General features: G+C 46.1%; 1 protein-coding gene across 1 annotated transcript in view; it reads left to right on the top strand.

The window, feature by feature from the left end:
• DENND2B (DENN domain containing 2B) overlaps positions 1–21,210 on the top strand; it is a 162,633-nt gene that overhangs the window by 97,652 nt on the left and 43,771 nt on the right. The window contains 1 exon segment of the mRNA XM_024118672.3: positions 10,815–10,919. Within this exon segment, the coding sequence (XP_023974440.1) occupies positions 10,840–10,919 (80 nt within the window). The 5' untranslated portion in view covers positions 10,815–10,839.

Below are 21,210 nucleotides of genomic sequence, written 5' to 3'. Positions count from 1 at the left end.
GAGACCTAGATGATGAAGACCTTGTAGGTCATTGTGAAAATTTTGGCTCTTACTTTTAGTGATTGGGATCCATGTTAGGGTTTTGAGCAGAGTAGTGACAAGATCTTCCCTGTTGCTGGTGGTGGGTAAATGTGATGGTGGTAGCTTATTGAGGGTCTGTTCTGATTGTTTCTATTTTCTCAGTGAAATAGGAAACAGAGTAAGAGCTAAGAGAGTGAGGACAAGAGAAGAGGTCCTGAGGCTGAGAGTTGGGGGAAAGCCAGAGACTTCAAGTATGTTCCCTCTTGGTTCTGAGTATCCTCTGTTTTTTATACATGGCTTCTCATTGGTCTTCAAGTTCTCATTATAGAGGTAGAGTATTCTTCCTATACTACAGATAGGAAAACGGAGGTATTGAGACTTGCCCAGTCCCTTTAGCCCTTACTATTTCCTAGTCCTCTTCTGAGAAAGTTGGCTTGTGGGTGGTATGTTTTTCTGGAGCAGGGCAGGCATCTTGCCATCAGTCAGGTTGAGTTCAGCTAGGCTGGAGAGCATAGGAAGGGTGAGAATGAGGTCAAGATTTAGGATTGGGAAAGGCTTCAGAAAGAAGTCAACATCTGAACTGGATATTTAAGAAAGATGGTGGTGGAGGACTTCATGATGGAAGGAATTGTTTGAATAAAAGCTTGGAGGCATGAACATTCCTGGCATGTGCAGGAAGTGGCAGTTAGCCTGCTGGGACTGACAGACGGAAGGCACCGGTGTGAGGTAGGTCTGTGGCCTTGGAATCATCATCATGTTTACAGGACCCACCAGGTTCTTCTTGCCAAGGGTGAAAGAGGGCAGGGCTGTTTGTGGGGCAGGCCTCCGTTCTATGGACAGAGCGGGCTCCGTCGTCCTGGCAGAGCTGGGTTAAGCCGCTCGCTGAGAGGCTGAGTTTCCAGACTGGCAGAAACAGCCATGTCTAGGTTTTTAAAACTGTCTTGGAAGCAACCAGATTTCCTTTGGCCTGGAATTGCCTAACAAGCCCTCACCCCATTTTAGGCTTTCAGGAAACATTTAAACCCAACTTCAAACCTTCACAGAATCTGTACTGAACTGGAGAAGGACCATCTGGCAGGAAAAGGGATTGAAAATGGTTGAGGTTGAAAACCCAAACTTAAAGCCCTCTTTGGGGAGGAGAGTTGGGAAAGAGGATGTGGGAGTGATAAGTGGACAGTCAGGAGATGGAAAGAGAGCTTAATTTTTTTCTGGTTGTTATTCAGCAACAACAACAAAAATCATCTTTTCTGTGACTGGTTGAGGCAGATTTCAGCCTCATGGGGACCTGTAAAAACACCCAGCAATTCTTCTGATCTCCCAGCAAAACAAATCTTGGTTCCTCTCCACTTGACCAGGCTCATAATCCCCTCAGCATTTTTGCTCAAAGGGCTTTCTGGACCTAGAGCCCCAGAGCTTGGGGCTGGAATGGAAAAGATCCAAGGTACCAGGTATGTAGAAGTGCCGACGGAGAAAAGGGGTCTGGCACTTTGGAGGGAATTAGGGGACAGACTTGAGAAAAACCTTCCTGGCTCCCTTTCTACAGTTTTTGATACCCACCCACCCAACCTCTGAGCCCACTTTCTCCCCCTTTCCCTTGTAACCCCTTGATTTTAGGCACAACAGAGCCAAAGACAAGGTTGTGGGCAGATAACCAGTGAGAAATGAGTCAGGAAGGGAAGCGGGGAAAAGAGGGTTGGGGGAGGAGAAAGCAAGCATGACTGAGGTGAAGGCAGGTTTCCCAGGAGCAGCCTTTCTTCATGGGTGTGTTGGATGAGAACTGTTACTGCAGGAGGGCCCTGGAAGGTAATAGGGGCACTTGTGAGGAGATTGAAACTCCTGAGGTAGACAGGATTGGCTGAGGGCTGTGAGGAAAAGGCCTGCTGGTGACAGTCCAACTGGGTGGCAGCTACAGCTGGAAACCCCCCTTTCATTGGTTTTATTGCAGCCATGACTTTGGGGAGTGAAGGAGTGCACCTTAAAGGATATGGCCAGTGCTAGAATTTCTAGGGCCCTTGGTCTTCCTGGACTTTGACTCCTTGGGGGCCCTCTTTTGCCATCAGTTAGCAAATCAGTTAACATTTATTTGCCTGTCTTTTATGTGCCGAACTCTCTTCCAAGTACTGAGGATTGTTCAAAACATGGAGAAGAACTAGCTAGCACTGCCCTACAGCTTTCTCAGCCATGTGGGGACAGAAGGGGCCAGGATGTCAGGGGACCTGTGGGATGGCTGAATCTCCTAGGAAGGCTGTGCAGGTGAGCCGGTGCAGCAGAGCCTGAGCTGTCAGTCCAGGCAGAGCTATGAAAGGTAAATGAGGCGCCTCCTGCCTTGGCCCAGTCGAAGGACACCTGCAGGAGAGAAAGGGAGAATCAAACGCTCCGCTTTCGAGAACTCTGGTTTGGGTACTTAAAAGGAACTCTCTCTAATGATGACCCTCCCTGAAGCTTGCGGTGCCAGTGCTGGTTGCCGAGACTCTTGGAGGAAGAAATGAGAGACGTAGGCCCTCCTCTGCGGGAGCTGCCAGTCTGATCCTTTTCTGCTCGGCCTGCCGCAGGGCCTAGATGACCAAGGGCAGCAGGAGCGAGTTAGTGAGGGGGTGAGGACGGTCTGGTAGTTGTTCCCCGGGCAGGGTGAGTAGCAGGTTGACTCCAGGGCAGTCAGACCACAGCTGTACAGAGCAGGACTGGGCTGAAGCCAGGTTCTCGGGGCACACAGAGCTCCGTTCCCTTTCTCACCTTCTCCTTCCCTCTGGGCTGCTTCCTAAGCTATTACTTCCACACCAGAGATTGCTTAAGAGATTAGTGGAATGTCGACGTCGGCAGAAATTCTCTCGTGTGCTTTAGAGGTTTCCTTTGTGCCGGGGCGTGGTGGTGGTCCTGACTTCCTACCTAGACTAGACAAGCAGGGTGCTGGGCAGTGTTTGTGTTTCCTCTCAGTGGCGACCTTAACCCCAGCAGAACGGGAGCCTTCCCTCCAAACCCTTGCATCTGTTCTTCAGCGCTCTCAGGGCTCAAACGTCTCCTTCTCAGGGACGAGGCATACTGTCATGTCCGAAATTAGGCCTGCGGAAAAGTACCACACAGACATTTAGAAATGTCAGTTAATGAGGGGAAACAGTTTTTTGTGCTAGGATAGGAAGGTTCATTCTTAGAGGCTGGGCACTCCTCAGAAGGAGCTCCCTTCAAAGACTGACCTCTAAGGGATCCCTTCTCAGACCTTGGGCAGAGCATCTGTGGATTGGGTGATGAGACTGGATGGTAGGGAAAGGGAGCACTGAGGGAGCTGGAGAGACCACTGCAAGATGCAGGCTGGCCTGAGTGACAGCAGGGAGACTTCCAGAGGGTCTTTCCTCCAGGGGCAGCGAGGGGAGTAGATGGAGGCTTTCAAGCGGCCAGCATAGGCTCCTCCCTGCACTGCTCAAGCCCAGCCCTCCAGGAGGCTTTGTGTGGCTGATCCCAGTGCGGTGCCCCCTACCCCTTCCTTGCTGGGACGTGGGACGCAGCACTCACCTGCTGACTGGGAGAGTCAGGTCACAGAGCTGAGCAAAGCTGGCCACCTGTAGGCGTTGGGTGGGGAGGGACAGTGGTAAATTGGAGAGAGCTTGCTACATCTAACTGGACTGCCAACTGCTGCCATATAGAAATGCAGACGGTGAGGGCAGGTTTTCTAATTTTTCAAGAGAAGCCAGAATCTGAATTTTTATTTGCATTTCATTTATACTCACCCAATTTTTAAAACGTTTGATAACCAATTCAACTTTTTTAAAAAAATAAAGGGAAAACCAAATGGAACATATTTTTGCTCTTGCAAACCACCAGTTAATGTCTTCAGGTATAAACTCTTTTTTTCCCAGGAGTTTGGAAGTGAGGGGAAAGTGAGGAAAGCGGTTGTTAGCTACCAGGGGTGGGTGGCAGGAAGAGCTGTTTTGAGATACAAGAACTCAGAGTACAGCAAAGACTGAGGGAACTGTTTAGAGCAGACATTGATAATGCTTTCACTGGATCCTGTGACGTGCCTGCTCCTTTGTTGAGGGTCGGTGGTTCTGTGCAGGTGGAAGAAGCTGGGGGGGTGGGAGGAGGAAGGGGACCGAGTGTCCATCTTGTATTTGCTCACAGCTGGGCAGGCTCTCGGGAGGATGGTCAGTAGTGACCCTTCATACCTTTACAAGTCCTCAGCACATTGTGGGACTCAAGTTTTCACACTTACAGGCATGTAAGACTAGCCTGAAGTGCTTACTGAACATACAAATTCCTAGGCTCCGTTCAAGAGGGGGAGGTGGGACCTGGGACTCTGCATTTTTAACAAGCACCCCCACATCCGTGTTAAGAAAAGTAAGTGGACAGTGGAGTCAGAGCTGAGTCCACAGTCCTGCCCTATTCCTTCACTAGGTGAGTGATCTTGGGCCAATCATTTAATCTCTCTGAATCTCAATTTCCTGATTGGAAAATTGGGCCTGTATTATCACTACATCATGGGATGGTGAGAGCTGAAATGGAAGATGATTGGAGGCCATGCAGAGTGCTGACTCAGAGCTGCGGTGGCACTGGTGCAGGCCACCTGGGCTCAAATTCCTGCCTTGCCACTTTATAGCTGTGTGACTTGGGACAAGCGATTTAACTGCTCTGTACCTTGGTTTCCTTAGTAACATGTAAATAATAAGAGTACCCACTTTGTAGGGTTGTCACAAGGATTAAGTGATTTAATCCTTTAAAATGCTTATAACTTTAGCTATTATAATTTTATAAAGAATCTAGCAGCACCTTTGATAATAAATGTGCTTTTGCTTTTTTTTTTTTTTTTTTTTCCTTAAGTCCTCTTACCATGGGTAACAAATAGGTGAAGGCTCACTTTCAAATGTCACCTCTCTATAAGGCCTTCGTGGAGTCCACTTTTTCCTTCACTTTTCTCCCTTTACAGTTAGCTTTTCCAGGGCAGGGACTGTGTCTGTCCATTTTCATATCCTAGTACCTTGCACAGTGCCTAGCATAGAATAAATGGGTTGGATGGCAGTGCTGGGGAGTCTGAAAAATGAATCTAGCTTGGGAATGGAGAGGGTGCCTTCCAAATACCTAGAGAAGCATGATCTGGAAGAAAAATGATTTATTAAGCTTCAGTGTGCCAGAATAACAATCACGTGAGGTAGGTCATGTTATTATTATTGCTCTTATAGCGAGAATGTTGGGTCCTCAAAACTCATGTGTTCAATGAGCCTTGGCCAGCAGTTGCTAGAGGCAGGGTTGGGCTGACTCCAGGTTGGGTGTTTTTCCCACTGCACCTTGAGAACCTGGGACTGTGGTCTCTGTCTCGATGCAGAGTTTGTAGAGAAGTTCTAGTGGTACCTTACTATGTTCATTTCTCTGGGTTGTAACTCTTCAGATAGTTGCCTGTAATTTGTCAGAGCTGGGGTTTTGAGCAATTCGTGATCGGTGGTAGATGCTAATTGAACAATTTCATTTTCCAAACATGTAGTTTTTGCCGTTGATGGGCCTGGGAGCTAGCAAAACACCTCTCATCCCCTTGACTTCTCTGCTCTATTCCCAGTGGGTGTTTCTTTTGCTTGGGAGTGTGTCTCTCTTTGCAGCCAGATTAGCCAAGGAATCAGGCTGAAAGCACAGATGGGAGCCTGGGGTGGCTCTTAGGGCCTTGGGAGAAGCAGTGTCCCCCAGGAAGCCTGCCATGCAGAGTGCTCAAGTCTGCGCTTCAGGTGTAAAGGGTTAGCCTGGTCCTTAGTTCCTCAGGCTGCTGGATTATTCCCTGGACCTGGTAGACCTGGCTAGAGAGAGCAGGTGGGAGGAAGCACAATGAGGAAGCATCTCTGACTTAGTAGGCTCTCCTGGGTTTCTCAGCAGTGCCTGCCCAAGATGCCTCAACTCCTGGGCCACTGCTGAGAATAGCAGCTGTGTTCTTGCAGAAGTGTGACCAAGGGTCAATGCCGTGGGCCTGGTAGTTTTGACCCACTCCTCCCTTGGTTGCATCTTCACAGGATTTTTCTTCTTGGCCCAAGCAAATACCACAGCTATCTACATTCTTCCTTCTGACTAAGTTGGCTCTGTGTTCTCATATTCAAGTATATGATTGCATTTCAGAGCATTTTAGATCAGAAATTCAGGGAAGGAAAGAATATATTTTTCATCATGTTCTTTTAATATATTTCAGTTTCTGGTCTTTCCACAAATCTTCTGTTCTTTCCCTGAGGGCCTGCCCTGGAGCTGGTAGAGCATGTCCAGTGTTGTTATGATGGGTTCTGATGATTATTGTGACCGTTGTTACCATGGGCACAGTTGAAAGCTGATGCTTAGCAAGTTGATTCCTTGTAGCACTGTGCTCCCTGAGGACCCTGAGAACTGGCCTGGGAAAGCTTCCAGAGGCTGCCTCTCCTTTCCCTTCTTTCTGTTTAACACACACAGCCATACGCCAAGCACTTAACTTGGCCCTTGGCTGGTGCAGGTAAAGAATATCTCACCAGAGCCGGTGTGCACAGGTGCTCTGGTGGCAGGATTGACTCCCCTTCTTCCTTCTCCTCATACTAACATTATGCTATATACTTAAGTTTATAAAGATTTTTTCCTCAGTAGGTAGGGAAGGCTTTTCTTTGTTTTTGTTTTTGTTTTTTAATTTATTTATTTTATTTTTGGCTGCATTGGGTCTTTTCTCTGCATGCGGTGAGCGGGGGCTACTCCTCGTTGCGGTGCACGGGCTTCTCACTGCGGTGGCTTCTCTTGTTGTGGAGCACAGGCTCTAGGCACGCGGGCTTCAGTAGTTGCAGCACGCTGGCTCAGTAGTTGTGGGTCGTGGACTCTCTAGAGCGCAGACTCAGTAGTTGTGGTGCACGGGCTTAGTTGCTCCGCGGCATGTGGGAATCTTCCTGGACCAGGGCTCGAACCCGTGTCCCCTGCATTGGCAGGCGGATTCTCAACCACTGCGCCACCAGGGAAGCCCGGGAAGGCTTTTCATGAAGGATAAAAATGAGGCTCAGGGTTTGTTTTCTTTTTCTAAAAGCATCGTGGGGGATGTTTCATTGCTATCACCATTGCTAGCACCTGCGGGCTGCTTCCTCCCTTCCAGCTCCCACTTCACTCACCACTACCATCACCAAAACGACAACCTTGAGAGATCGCATAAAGGTAAGGAAATTAGAGAGAGTGCATTTCATGTTGAAATTAGGAAAGAATTACAAATGATATCAAGAATTAGGGTCTGGCTTATTTTTTATCATCGAGACCAATCACTTATTTGCACCAAGATAATAAGTAAGATGGCCTCCAGGATTAAGGTCATTAGTGGCCATAAATAAATATGTTTAACTTTCACATCCAAACATACTTCATTTTGGTCAATGTGATGAGAATGCCCATGAGAGTGAGAGAACTATTGATACTGAACTGTTCAGTGTCTGTGAAGGTGGTGTTGGCCCAGAACAGAGTGCATATTCACATTAGAGATACTGTGATTTATTGTTGTCTCTCACATCCATTCTCCAAGGGACTTAAAATTTTTTTTAAGTTTTTTTTTTTTTTTTTTTTTTGCGGTGCGCGGGCCTCTCACTGCTGTGGCCTCTCCCATTGCGGAGCACAGGCTCCGGACGCGCAGGCTCAGAGGCCATGGCTCACGGGCCCAGCCGCTCCGCGGCACGTGGGATCCTCCCGGACCGGGTCATGAACCCATGTCCCCTGCATCGGCAGGCGGACTCTCAACCACTGCGCCACCAGGGAAGCCCTGAAAGTTTTTTTTAACATGTAAATTGAGATATAATTCACATACCATAAAATTCACTTATGTGTACAAATCATTTTTAAAATATATTCACAGTTATGCAACCATCACCACTGTTTATCTAATTTCAGAACTTTTTTTTCACTCCCCCAAAAGAAACCCCATACTCATTGCAGTCACTCCCCATTCTCCTACCCTCAACTCAACCCTAAGCAACCATTAATTTATTTTCTGTCTCTGCAGATTTGCCTATTCTGTACATTTCATAAAAATGGCATGAGAGTTCATCCATGTTGTGGAATGTATCCTTTTTATGTCTGAATAATATTCCATTTTATGGATATACCACACTTTGTTAATGCATTCGTCCACTGATGGACATTTGGGTTGTTTCCACTTTTTGGCGGTTATGAACATTGGTATGAGTTATTTGTGTGGACATGTTTTCATTTGTCTTGGCTGTATACCCAGGGGGTGAATCATGCTGGGTCTTATGGTAACTCTATGTATCTCTTTTTGAGGAACTGCCAAACTATTTTCCAAAGTGGCTGCACAATTTTACATTTCCACCAGCAGTGAATGAAGGTTTTCATTTCTCCACAGTCTCACTAGCACTTGTTTTTATCTTTTTGATTAGAGTCATCCTGGTGGTGTGAAGTAATACCTCACTGTGGTTTTGATTTGTATTTCCCTAATGACTAGTGATGTTGAACATTGTTTCATGTGCTTCTTAGCCAATTTTATATCTTTGGAGAAATGTCTGTTTAAATTCTTTGTCTACTTTTTTTTTAACATCTTTATTGGAGTATAATTGCTTTACAATGGTGTGTTAGTTTCTGTTTGTCTACTTTTTAATTGGATTATGCGTCTTTTTTTTTTTTTTTTTTTTTTGCGGTTCGCGGGCCTCTCACTGTTGTGGCCTCTCCCGTTGCGGAGCACAGGCTCCGGACGCACAGGCTCAGCAGCCATGGCTCACAGGCCTAGCTGCTCTGAGTCATGTGGGATCTTCCCAGACCGGGGCATGAACCCGTGTCCCCTGCATCGGCAGGCGGACTCTCAACCACTGCGCCACCAGGGAAGCCCATGTGTCTTTTTATTATTGAGTTGGAAGAGTTTTTTATATATTCTAGATACAAGTTGCTTAGCAGATATATATGATTTGCAAATAATTCTCCCATTCTGTGGAAGTCTTTTTACTTTTTTGTGGTATTTTTTACAGCACAAAAGTTTTTTATTTAGTATAATACAGTTTATATCTTTTTTCTTGTGTTGCTTGTGTCATATCTAAGAAACTATTGCCTAATCCAGTGTTACAAAGATTTACCTCTATGTTGTATTCCAGGCTTCGCTTTTGTCATTTTAACTCTTAAATTTAGGTCTATAATCCATTTTTACTTTTTTTTTTGTATAGTATAAGGGTAAGGGTCCTACTTTATTCTTTTGTATATGAATGTCCAGTTGTCTGAATATTGTTAAAAAGACTCTTCTTTCCCTCTTGAATTGTCTTAGCATCCTTGTTGAAAATCAATTGACCGTAAATGTATGGGTTTATTTCTCAACTCTCAATTCGATTCTGTTGATTTCTATTTCTGTTCTTATGTCTGTGCACACTGTCTTGATTACCATGGCTTTGTAGTATGCTTTGAAATTGGTGAGTGTGAGTCCTCCAACTTTATTCTTCTTTTTCAAGATGGTTTTGACTGCTCTGGGTCCCTTGCACTGCCACAAAATTTTAGGATCAGCTTGTCAGTTTCTGCAGTTGATGAGTATTCTGTTCAGTCTGTAGATCAATTCGGGGAATATCGCCATCTTAACAGCTTGGAGTGTTCCAATCATGAACATGGGATACCTTTCTATTTATTTATGTCTTCTTTAATTTCTTTCAGTGACATTTTGTAGTCTGCAGTGCATAAGTCTTGCACTTCATTTGTTAAGTTTATTCCTAAGTATTTTATTCTTTTTGCTGCTATTATTAATGGAATTTTTAAAATTTCATTTTCAGATTGTTCATTGCTAGTGTATAGAAAGAAAATTGATTTTTTAAGTATTACTTTGTATCCTGCAAACTTGCTTGACTTTATACATTAGTTTAAGAGTGTTTTAGTGGAATTGTTATGATTTTCTACATGGAGGATCATACCATCTGCAAGTAGGAGACAGATTCCAGTCTGGATGTACCCTTAAGTTTTAACATTTTTCTTCCTTTTATTATTTTAGCATAAAATAATGTTACTATATTAGCTAACTGTATATGGTACATGTACAGACATTTTTCACTTTGTAAATACTTAAATACCTTAAAGTATATTAATTTTATTTTAATGGGTGTTAAAAATATGATAACTCATAACTGTGGTTTCTGGCTCAGATGTCACTTTATCAGGATGTTCTTCCCTGAACATCCTATTTTAAAAAACAAATCTTCACTCTCCCTCTACCTTGCTTCATGTTTTCTTCCTACCACTTATCACTATACATATTATACACAAATGTACACTTATGTATCACACACATGACTTGTGCCTGCTTATTGTCTGTTTCCCTCCGCTAGGATGTAAGCTCCATGAGAGCAGAGACTTTGTTTCATTCTTTGCTGGATGGCAGTGCCTAGGACATGGGTACTCACTCAGTAAATATTTGTCAATGATTAATTGTTTAGAACAAGATTAAATATTTTAAGAAAAGTCAGTCAGTTTCAAGTGGATGAAAGAAAAACATGGAATAAATGATTGTTCAGGAGGTATGCAAATATGGTAAAATTCATAAAGGCTGTGTGGCATGCCAGAAGTTTGGGAAACTCTAACTTAAGAAATGAGAAGAAGCAGGATGGAAATGGAGTTTTTAAAATCATTTTCTGTGAAGTGATAAGTTATCTGTTAGCTCACAGACTCTTCCCCAACCCAGATCAGGGATCCCTTGAGGCTCTTAATCTGTAACACATGAAATTAAATATATGTGGGAAAGTGGTTCCTGCTAACCACCACAGAAACCCTGTTGGCAGTTTTGGAGGTCATCTGGAAATGTTTGAGGTGCCTTTCACTGCCCATGGAAACTTGGCTTATAGGTCTTGTCTTCTTTGCAGGGCTCTGTGTTTGCAGAGAGCAGAAATGACCATGACTGCCAACAAGAATTCCAGTATCACCCACGGAGCTGGAGGCACTAAGGCCCCTCGAGGGACGCTGAGCAGGTGAGTCGGGGAGCACTGCTGAGGGAATGGGGCTCGCTGGAGGGTAGCATCAAAGGACACCTAATGACCTGTGTCCTGGATAGGATTCCTGCCAAATGTAAATGATTATCATCATGATTCTGACAGTCATAGAGGTGCATAATCTGGGCCAAGCTTTAACTACTTAACCAAGTAGTGAGATCTCAGGGCATTTTCTTATGCCCTCTAACATTTTGGTTACTCATCTGTAAAATAATAATAGTACTTATCTCACAGAGTTTCTGTGAGGATTAAATGAGATAACATATGTCAGTGCTTAGCATAGTGCCTGGCAAAAAGCCACTCAGTAAATGTTAGCTTCCTCCCGGTGATGGGGTGGAAGCTTCCAGAGCTGGCAGATAGCTGTACAACTCTCACCAGGGCTTCTCAGGTCTTGGCCAAGCCTGGATGCTGATGTCCTAGAAGAACCTCTTTTATTAAAGCCACGTGCCGTTCATAGCCCCTTCTGCTGAATCTCAGTTGGGCAAATTTGGCCTTTGGAACCTCAACCGCTAGAATGGATAGTAATGAGAAGGATGCTCATCTTAGACTGGGATCGGGCTAGTTCCTTCCTGGAGGTCTGGGCTGTGCATTACCAGGCTGAGTCCCGTGGAGTGTGGCACACACTCAAGTCTGGCCAGAGGTGTGGTGGTAGATGTTTGGTTCATTCAGAGCTAATATCCAGGTATGGTTGGTAGAATGGGGCATAGGATGTGGCCCCTGGGGAGTGACTGGCGCGAATGAGGCAAGAGGAATTCTGTACACCATACGTGCTGTTTGGTCCCAGTGGAAATGGTCTGGATTGACTGTGCCAACCGAACAGATTCTGACTTGTTAGGTACATAAGAGCTTGGGGCTTAGACAGACAAATTGAATATCTACTCTGTGGCAGCAAGACCAGTAAGAACACCCCCTGCGCACGCACCCCGTCTAGCCTGGGCTAGAGTTGCTTGCATACTTGCTTGCCTGAACTGGGTGAGGCTGAGGATGGCGGGGACCAACAACCTCTTGGGTAAAGCAGATAGAAAAACTGACCTCTCCCAGGGCATGTCGGTGGCCAAGGCAGAAACAGGTCTAGATCTCAGAGTCTTTGTCTCCCATTATCTACTTCTCGGGAGCCACTTTGCTGGGCTCCCCCCCACCCCCAGTCTGGTGGCATTTCTTACTCTGCAGTCGGACTCTGAGTTGGCAGATAGAGACTGGGAATTAAGGTTCCCAACTTTTTTTATATGAGACTGTATGGGTGAAATAAGCATTGTGTGTGATTTTACCATTTTATTCTTAAATTAGAAGAAATCGTATATTTAGAACCTGAATTAGAAATTACTGTACCCAGCAGCCCTCAACTCCTTCAAGTATTCTTTTTTTCTTCTCATTTCCGCTTTGTGGGGACTGGGATGGGAGATGCAGTGTTTACATAAAGTCACAAAGCAGAATCAGAACTGCTGACATGCACCCTAGTTTCTATTTGGAGTATATACCTACATGTTTTAAACATTTTTAGAAATTGCTCTTCCTTTAGCTTCCCAGCCTGCTTGCCATCATAACATGACGGATGGTATTTGTAAATATCTGAGCCTCTGATGTGCCTTAAAAAAGGCATTTTTCCCTTCTGAGTCTTCCCTTCCCTTCCTTCCTGCCACCTTTCCGCTTCCCTCCCTCCTTTCCTGGGCTTTTGGCATGGAGTCACAGGCCTCTGGGGCTAGCTACAGCCTTCTCTCAGAGGCGACTGCTGGACTGTAGTTGTTATTATTTCAAAATTGTCATCTGGTGGTTCCTCTGGCTGCTTTCACCCCCAGCCAAATCTGGGACTGTTCTTAGGAAGTTGTCAGTGAACTCTGAGGGCTCTCCTCCTAGGTGCTGGGCTCTTTGGTGGACAGAGAAACCACCAGATGACAATTTTGAAAAAGAAAAAGGGGAAAAAGAGGGATGATCCATTCTCTTTTTTCAAGGCTTTTACAGTTTGGATTGATGACCTTGGCACCCAGATTTCTTAGTCTGACCTTCCGATAGACATTTGCCTGTGACCTGGGGCCCTTTGATCATTGCCAGCCCAGGAGTTCCAGTGAGAAAAGACTCCCAGGTGTGACCGGAACTTTGGTTGGGGAGTGCAGGGGTGCTAGGGCCTTGGAAAGCTGGACCTTTGAACCCTGGCTGCTTTGGGGACCTCTGTCCATATTATCCACATGGAGGCAGAAGAACCCGATGATACTGAGAGGCATTTGTATCTAGCTTTGGGGGCAGGGGTACTTTGGGGCGTGGAAAACTGGTGGGGACGGGCAAATGGGACCCTGTGGAACTGCCAAGATACGTATTTGCAAGGCCATATCCTTAATTTGAATAAGACTTCACCTGGTGCCACCATTAAGCTAGTTTGGGGTAAAGATCCTAGATTCCATTCCATTATTAGGTTCTTAGGAGTGTTTTGCTAGTTTATTCTCTTCCGTTTCCTTTATAGCCCATTTTTGATTTGGCAGGATATGCAGGAGGAGGAAATCAGAACCTCTCGTTTTACCAACAAAGTTTTGTTCTTTGCTATGTTTTGGTCTCCCGGAGCAGGCTTCCCTTTCTCTTTGTTAGTGAGGCCAAAGGGGCACGTTGCTTCGCCCTTAGCTGCTTCACCTCGCCACAGGCTGTTGCCACTCCAGCTCGTTAGATTTGGCTGCATCCATTTCTGGGGGTGGGAGGTGAGATTCTCAAAGCTCCTCTGAATTCCAGAGGTCAGGCTTTATGATGTTGGTGTTGATGACCTGGGTGGAACTAGAAGCAGCTTAGTGACTTGCTTGCTAAGAAATGGTCATGCTGGGCTTCCCTGGTGGCGCAGTGGTTAAGAATCTGCCTGCCAATGCAGGGGTCACGGGTTCGAGCCCTGATCTGGGAAGATCCCACATGCCACGGAGCAACTAAGCCCGTGTGCCACAACTACTGAGCCTGCGCTCTAGAGCCCACGAGCCACAACTACTGAAGCCCGCATGCCACAACTACTGAAACCTGCACATCTAGAGCCCGTGCTCCACTACAAGAGAAGCCACTGCAATGAGAAGCCCGTGCACCTCAACCAAGAGTAACCCCCGGCTCACCTCAACTAGAGAAAGCCTGCATGCAGCAACGAAAAACCCAACACAGCCAAAAAAAAAAAAAAAAAAAAAAAGAAATTGTCATGATAATGGTTGCTAAGAAAGTGTTATGTTGAGAGCTAGTTCGGCCATCTAGATGGGGTAAACTTTGCCACTTGTTGCTCTCAGGAGATTTCACTTGTACTGTGAGACTTGGCAGGCAGCAGGGGCTGTTCTCAGAAGACTTGTCATGCCTGCTTATTTCCTCAACAGCTTCTTTTTTTTTTTTTTTTTGCGGTACGCGCGCCTCTCACTGTTGTGGCCTCTCCCATTGCGGAGCACAGGCTCCGGACGCTCAGGCTCAGCGGCCATGGCTCACTGGCCCAGCCACTCTGCAGCATGTGGGATCTTCCCGGACTGGGGCATGAACCCGTGTCTCCTGCATCAGCAGGCGGACTCTCAACCACTGTGCCACCAGGGAAGCCTCAACAGCTTCTTAACTCTGAAACTCCAGCATCTGGATCATTGTGACTTGAAAATATAGGCTGTCCGTATTGTGTTTTGGAAACCTTGCCTCTGGATGTATGTGTGGGAAACTTGGGTGCCTGTAAAAGTGTAGACTTCTTGGGGTCAAGGACTTTGACTGCTTTCTGTCTCCTCTGAGCCTGGAACAGTGCCTGGTACCTAGAAGACAAACTGTTGACCAGTTGTCTAGATGGCTGGGAGATCAGCCTCTTAGAGCATAGGCTACTTGTACTATTTGAGTCCTTATAGTATCTTCCATGATAGGTCTTGTTAACTTTGGATTCCCTTTCCATTCAGTCCATAGACTCTGAGAAAGGCAGAGCTGAAGAGGAACCTTAGATCTCATTCGGTCTCACCCACTTGTTTGACAGTTTGGCTAACAGACACAGAGAAGAAGAGGTACTCCCCAAGGATACAAAGCTAACGGGGGGAAGAACGCAAGCCTAGCTCTCCTGTTCCTTCTGTTATTTTATTGTACCTCTACATTCACCTCCCTGTAAACATGACTGGGATTTCCCTGCTCGAAAACTACTGTCATCTATGATACAGTCAAACTTGGCCTGCTTTGTAAGGCTTTCATAAAAAGCCCTGGTTTTTCTTTCTACCTTAATCTTGCACTGCTCTCTAATGCGAACCTTACATTTCCGCCGGTCTGGATGCAGATGTTACTTCCCTCCCAGTCCTTTTCTTGACCACTCAGCTAGGAAGGATTCCCCTCCCCTCTCTGTATTCACTCTTAGAACCCTTGGTTTAGAGCCTCCACATGGCACTTGTAGTACCTCAGAAGGTGGATAAGTGGATTTTTCCCTGTGAGATTGCTATGGGACGATGCTTGTTAAGAGTCTTAGAGGGCTTATTGTTTACAGAGGATCTTCAGGGCTCACCCTTAAGATCCTTAGAAGGCCTTTTGTCTGTCTGTGTGTAAGATTCTGTGAGGCAACACTTTAAATCTTTCTTAGGTCTTGGCAAAGGATCTTTCGGTCCCACTCTAGATTTTTTTTTGAAAAGATTTATTGAGGGATAATTAAAGTACCATACATGCAATTTAAAGTTTTCAGTTTGAAACTAACACACCATTGTAAAGCAGTTATACTCCAATAAAGATGTTAAAACAAAACAAAAAACCAAAAAAATAAAGTTTTCAGTTTGATGAGTTCATATACACACATACACACACCCATGGAGTGTAACTGTCACCACAATCTGGAAGCCATTTTTTAATTTGCGAATTTTTTCTTGTCTAGAGAGACAGAGACTGAAACAAGTTTTATTTTCTAACTCAGAAAGCCCTTTCTCATTTATGTTTCCGTTAAATTTTGTTTGAAAACAGTTCCCTGTTTGGCTCATCTCTTTCTCCTTTCACTAGAGACAGCGAGAAGGTGTCAGAGGGCACCTTTGGCGCTCTGCCTGGAAATGTCTTTGGCTAGTTCATCTAATATAATGGATATACTTCCTATGTTCCATGTTACCACAGACGACAGAGTTGCCAAACTTTTCAACATTATGAGGGTCCCCTTTCCTCTAGCTTCTAACGTTTTCCTTATTTTTGCCTTAAGCACCCCCAACAGCCATCACCCAGTCCCACGGTCAATGTTTTAGGATTTTGTGTCAATAGCACGCCACTTCTAGGTACCCAAATCTGTGTCAGGTATCTACTGCTACAAAACTACCCCAAATTTTATGGTGTAAAACAACCATTTGATTATGCTCACAGACTCTGTAGTTGAGGATTTCAGACAGAGACTACAGGGATTGCTGCTCCCTGCTCATGATGTCTGGGACCTCAGCTGTAAAGACTTCAAGGCTTAGGGTGGCTCAGTGGCTAGGGGCCGGTGTTTCCTGGAGGCGTCTTACCTCACATGTCTGGGGGTTGATGCTGGCTATTGCTGAGACCCCAGCTGAGACTGTCTATCAGAACACCTACCCTCTCCACATGGCCTGGACTCTCTCACAGCCTGAGAGACAGGAAGTAGAAGCTGTTGGTTTCCTGAGGCCTGGGCCTGAAAAGTAGCACAGATTCAGTTCTACCATATTCTATTGGTCAAGCAATCACAGAGCCCAGATTCAAGAGAAGCGGTCATGTTGACAGCAGGCATGTCAAAGAATTTGGGGACCATGTTTTGAAACCATCACAACTGTCTTTAACACGGTTTCCTGCCACTACCTTTCTCCCCCTCTTGGCTTTGCGTAGTGCCTGGTTCTGCTTTATACAGCAGTTCCATTTTTGCTGGACCTAGGGCATTGGGGACGTTCCCATAAGGCATCATTTTTTTTTTTTACCTGTCTCAGAGAAGGCATCTGTCTTATAAATGCTCTCTTTATGTTCATTGCCATTACTTCCTAGAGGACTTGGGGTTCCTTCTCAGAGAAGAGCTCACCAATTCTCCTTGTGCTTCCCTAGAAATCAGCTAGATGACAGGCAGGTAGATTTGCTTTCTGGAGGTGACAAGGTGACTCAGTTTCTGCTCTGACCCTAGCTTCTAGTCTACTTACCCTGACAAGCTGTGATTGACTTTGAGTCTCTGTAGGTAGTGGTCCAGATGTAGCCCCACTTGGAGGATGAGGCTGTCCTGGACCCTACTGAGGGCTTCCGGCCATTTGGGAGCAAGACGGTCAAGTTGTGTCACCCTCTTTTTGACTTTTGTCCCAGAGTGGGATGTCCGTTACTGAACTGAGCCCCTGCTCTGGCCTGGGGAACAAACTTCTGGACTTGCTGATAGGACTCAGGCAGACTTCCTCCCTTTTCTCCTTCTGGGTGCCTCAGAATATGGCCCTGGGGGTGTGCAGTGAGCATGCCATCTCCAGAGTTGGGGCGGTCACATAGTGATGGGAGGATGCTGCTGCCCACTGAGCCACCAGGACCTGCTTTAGTTGAGCAGCCCTGGGATGGTGGTTGGCCAACTCCCAGGCAGTTTCATTTGGAAGCAGGTTAGACACCTACTCAGTAGGGACTAGGCATGTTGGAAGCTGGGCCCTGTGTAACCTTAATCTGTGGATAGGCTCACTTCATGGAGCCTACAGCCCATCTTGGTGCCTCTGGGGCTGTTTCCTGGACTCCCAGGAGCCTTCTCCAACTGGACCCAATTTGGTTTTCTTCCTGATACTGACACTTCAGGAGCTCTGTAGCCAGAGCATGCTGAGCTCAGAACTGTCTTGTCATCAAGGACTAAAGACAGCCTTCCCTCCCAAAAAGTCCCTAGGTGACCTTGACAATATATGGGGTGTCCCTTGGCATGAATGCTTCCTGCTGTGTTACCGGAGGATGGCCCAGGTCACTAACCCAAGGGTTGGGTTGTATTCTTGTGAAACAGTACTGGAGGCAAGGGCACATATTTTGCACTTTAACTCTCACTTTCTGTCTGTACATGTGCACGTGCATGCGCACACACACGTTGCCCTCTCTTTAAGTTTGTTTCTCATTCTACCTTAGTTCATGCCCTTTCTGTCCTACTCACTTGTCTTATACGTTTGTCTGTGTGTGTGTGTGTGTGTGTGTGCATGTGTGCACGCGTGTGTGTGTGTGTGCTTATGGTCCTCTGTTAAATTTCCTTTGCATTCTCCCCCGCCCCCTTTCTCTCTTTCTCTTTCTATCTGTTTATCTTACTCTCTCTCCTGTAAATGTTGGATTTGGCCAGTCATGTGCTGTAGCGTTGGCATCCATGCCTTTGCTGAGGAGCAGAGCTGGCTGCCTGCTGACCAGGTGGTGGCATAAGGGCCCAGTTTCACAGTGTCTGCCTCCCCAGGGGCAAACTCTGAGATTTTAGAATAAAGAGCAATAAAGAGGTGATAAGAGCAGCATATTAAGTGTCTTAGCTGCTGTGTATTTACTTTTCTTTTATATTTCTTCTGTCTTCATGGAACTTTTAATGGTGTTCAAACACTTTTTTTTTTTTTTTTTTCTTTGTGGTACGCGGGCCTCTCACTGCTGTGGCCTCTCCCGCCGCGGAGCACAGGCTCTGGACGCACAGGGCCAGTGGCCATGGCCCACGTGCCCAGCCGCTCCGCGACATGCAGGATCCTCCCGGACCGGGGCACGAACCCGTGTCCCCTGCATTGGCAGGCAGATTCTTATCCACTGCGCCACCAGGGAAGCCCCAAACACTTTTAAAATTTACATTATTTTAGTCACACAGCTAGTATGTGAGGATACTCAGAGCAAGTGTTTTCCTCCTGTTTTGTAGATAAAGAACCTGAGGGAACTTCCCTGGCGGTCCAGTGGTTAAGACTCCATGTTTCCAAGCCAGGGGGCATGGGTTTGATCCCTGGTCAGGGAATTAAGATCCCACAAGCCACGTGGTGTGGTAAAAAATAAATGCGTACATACATACATACATACGTACATACATACGTACATACATGTATTTAACCATTCTTTAAAAAAAAAAAAAAAAAAAAAAAGAACCTGAAGCTCAGAGAATTCAGGTGACTTTGCTCATGAACCCTTCCAGGAAGTGATGGAACCAGGACCACAGCAGAACCCAGGTCTCTAGACTCTTGGTCTAGGGTACGATTTTTGCCTTATGGGAGAGGGCTTTAGGGACTGACAGCCATGCTGGGCTGCACTAAGTGCTTTGTGTACCTTTCTATGTTGTTCTTCAGGTCACATGGCACAAAGAGAGAGACAATGAAGTCTGTAAACAATGCCCTGAGGAGTAATAAGGAGACCTAGGTTTTAATCATTTATTTCAGTATTCATTCATTTAGTCACTTAGCACAAATACATTAATTCCTACTAAATTCTAGATGCAGTACAAAGAGCAGGGGATATCAAGATTAATAAGACCCTGTCACCACCTTCAAGTAGCTTCACTCATAGTCTAGTAAGGGAGGCAGGTGAGGAAAAATATAGTCCAGTAAAGTGTTACAAGTACCGTAATAGAGAGTTTTCCAGGCACAGTGGAGGCATCAAAAATCAGACATCTCCACCCGGGTGAGGGGGTGGGGTGAAGAGAGATTCCATAGAGGAGTTACAGAGACATGTAAGTGGACACAAGGCAGCACCGCAGGCAAAGGAAATATTGAATGCGTGAAGGCCTAAAGTTGTGAAAAGCAAGGAGTTTGATGTGCCTAAGAGTGGGACGCAGATTTGTTTGGAGGCCAAGACAGTATGAAATGATAAAGTTAAAATAAGGACCAGATCATGGGGGCCTTGTGATCCCTGCCAATGAATTTGCATTTCATTCTGTATATAGTAGGGAGTTTGAAGCATGACGAGTTTTGTATTTTTGAAAGATGTCAGGAGACGAGAGGATGGACTTGGAACTGGGTTAAGACCGAAGGCAGAGAGAGAAGTTGAGAGCTTGTTTGAATGGTCCTGGTAGATAAGATCTGAATCAAGGCAGCAGCAGTAGCAGTGGGAATGGCACAGGAGGGACAGATCTGAGAGATATGAAGGAGGTAGAATTGATAGGACTTAGGCACTGAGTAGATCACTGAGGTTGGGGAGGAAGCTGGATCCAGATGCTTGAAGGACAGGAAGAAAGAACATCTCTGGATCTTTTCTTCCCTCTGTGGAATGAATTGGAAATATATGCAGGAGTCAAAGCCACGGTGAAAGAAGCATAAAGCAGCATAGGAATGAGATCGTGTGAGAAAACACTGAGCCCTGGGTACATGGGAATGAGAGCAAATGGGGTTCTTCACTCTAAGGCGCCCCTTGTAGATGGGCATTGGGTCCCCAGCCCTTCACTGCCTGCTCACTTTGCTCACTGCCTGCACTTATACTCTTGTCCTGCATTAACGGCTTTTTCCCTCTCTACTGGATTATTCCAGTCATCATTTAAGCATGCTGTAATAACTCTGAGCTCAAACCCACCAACAAAACGCTCTATACCCCACATTGCCCTCTAACTACCACCTCGTTGCCTTGTTCCCCCTTTAGGGAAACCCTTTGAAAGAGCTGTCCGAGCTCTTCATCTCCGCTTTCTCTCTTCCGTTTCTTGAATTCCTTCCAGTCAGGCTTCCCTCCCTACCTTTCCACCAGAACCTCTCTTCTCAACCAGTCCTTAATGCCTAAAATAGTACCTGGTATATAGTTGGTGCTCAGTAAATACTGGTTGAATGGATGGAGAACCAAGGTGTGTCTTAAGCCTGGTACAGTTAGCACACTGTGGCCTGGGGAGTAGGTGGCTTCCTTTGTTCCCTTGTCCAGGGTTCAGGGAAGGGTGGCAAGGAGCTGTCCAAGAGCCCTGAAGAAGTGAAGCTGGAGACGGTCAGTGGCAGAATGGGAGACCAGACCCAAAAGAAGGCTTTGCTCAGGTGCTTGGCTTTCTAAGGCAGCCTGGGTCCCAGCACTGTCATTCTCTTGGCCGTAGTCTTTCTTTGTCCAACAGGGGGAGAATTGCTTTCACTTCCGACCTCAGTTTGAGGAACTGGGAAACAACTAGAGAGTGAAACAGAGGCCCAAGAGTGAGCACCCTCTCCCATCCATGCCAAGGAGGTGCCCCCGGTTGTGTAAACTCACTGTCACAAGGGCACACGCACCCTGACTGCTAGCCCCCAGTGTGTTCCTCCTTAAGCCTCCCTGTTCTCTAGGTAACAGATTCTCCTGAGCCCTCCCTCAACCTGCGAGCAAGCACTGATGGAAGCTGACTCTTGGGATTGCAGGACTAGCTTCACTTCTAGGGAGTGTTCAGGGGAGACTCCCAAAAGAGTGCCAGAGCCTCGAGTAGGGCGAGAGGGACGGGGGAGAG

This window comes from Physeter macrocephalus, chromosome 16 (assembly GCF_002837175.3).
Source record: "Physeter macrocephalus isolate SW-GA chromosome 16, ASM283717v5, whole genome shotgun sequence".
In the NCBI taxonomy this organism is placed as follows: domain Eukaryota; kingdom Metazoa; phylum Chordata; class Mammalia; order Artiodactyla; family Physeteridae; genus Physeter; species Physeter macrocephalus.
The sequence above is the reverse complement of the archived record's forward strand: the minus strand, read 5'-3'. Positions and strand labels throughout refer to the sequence as shown.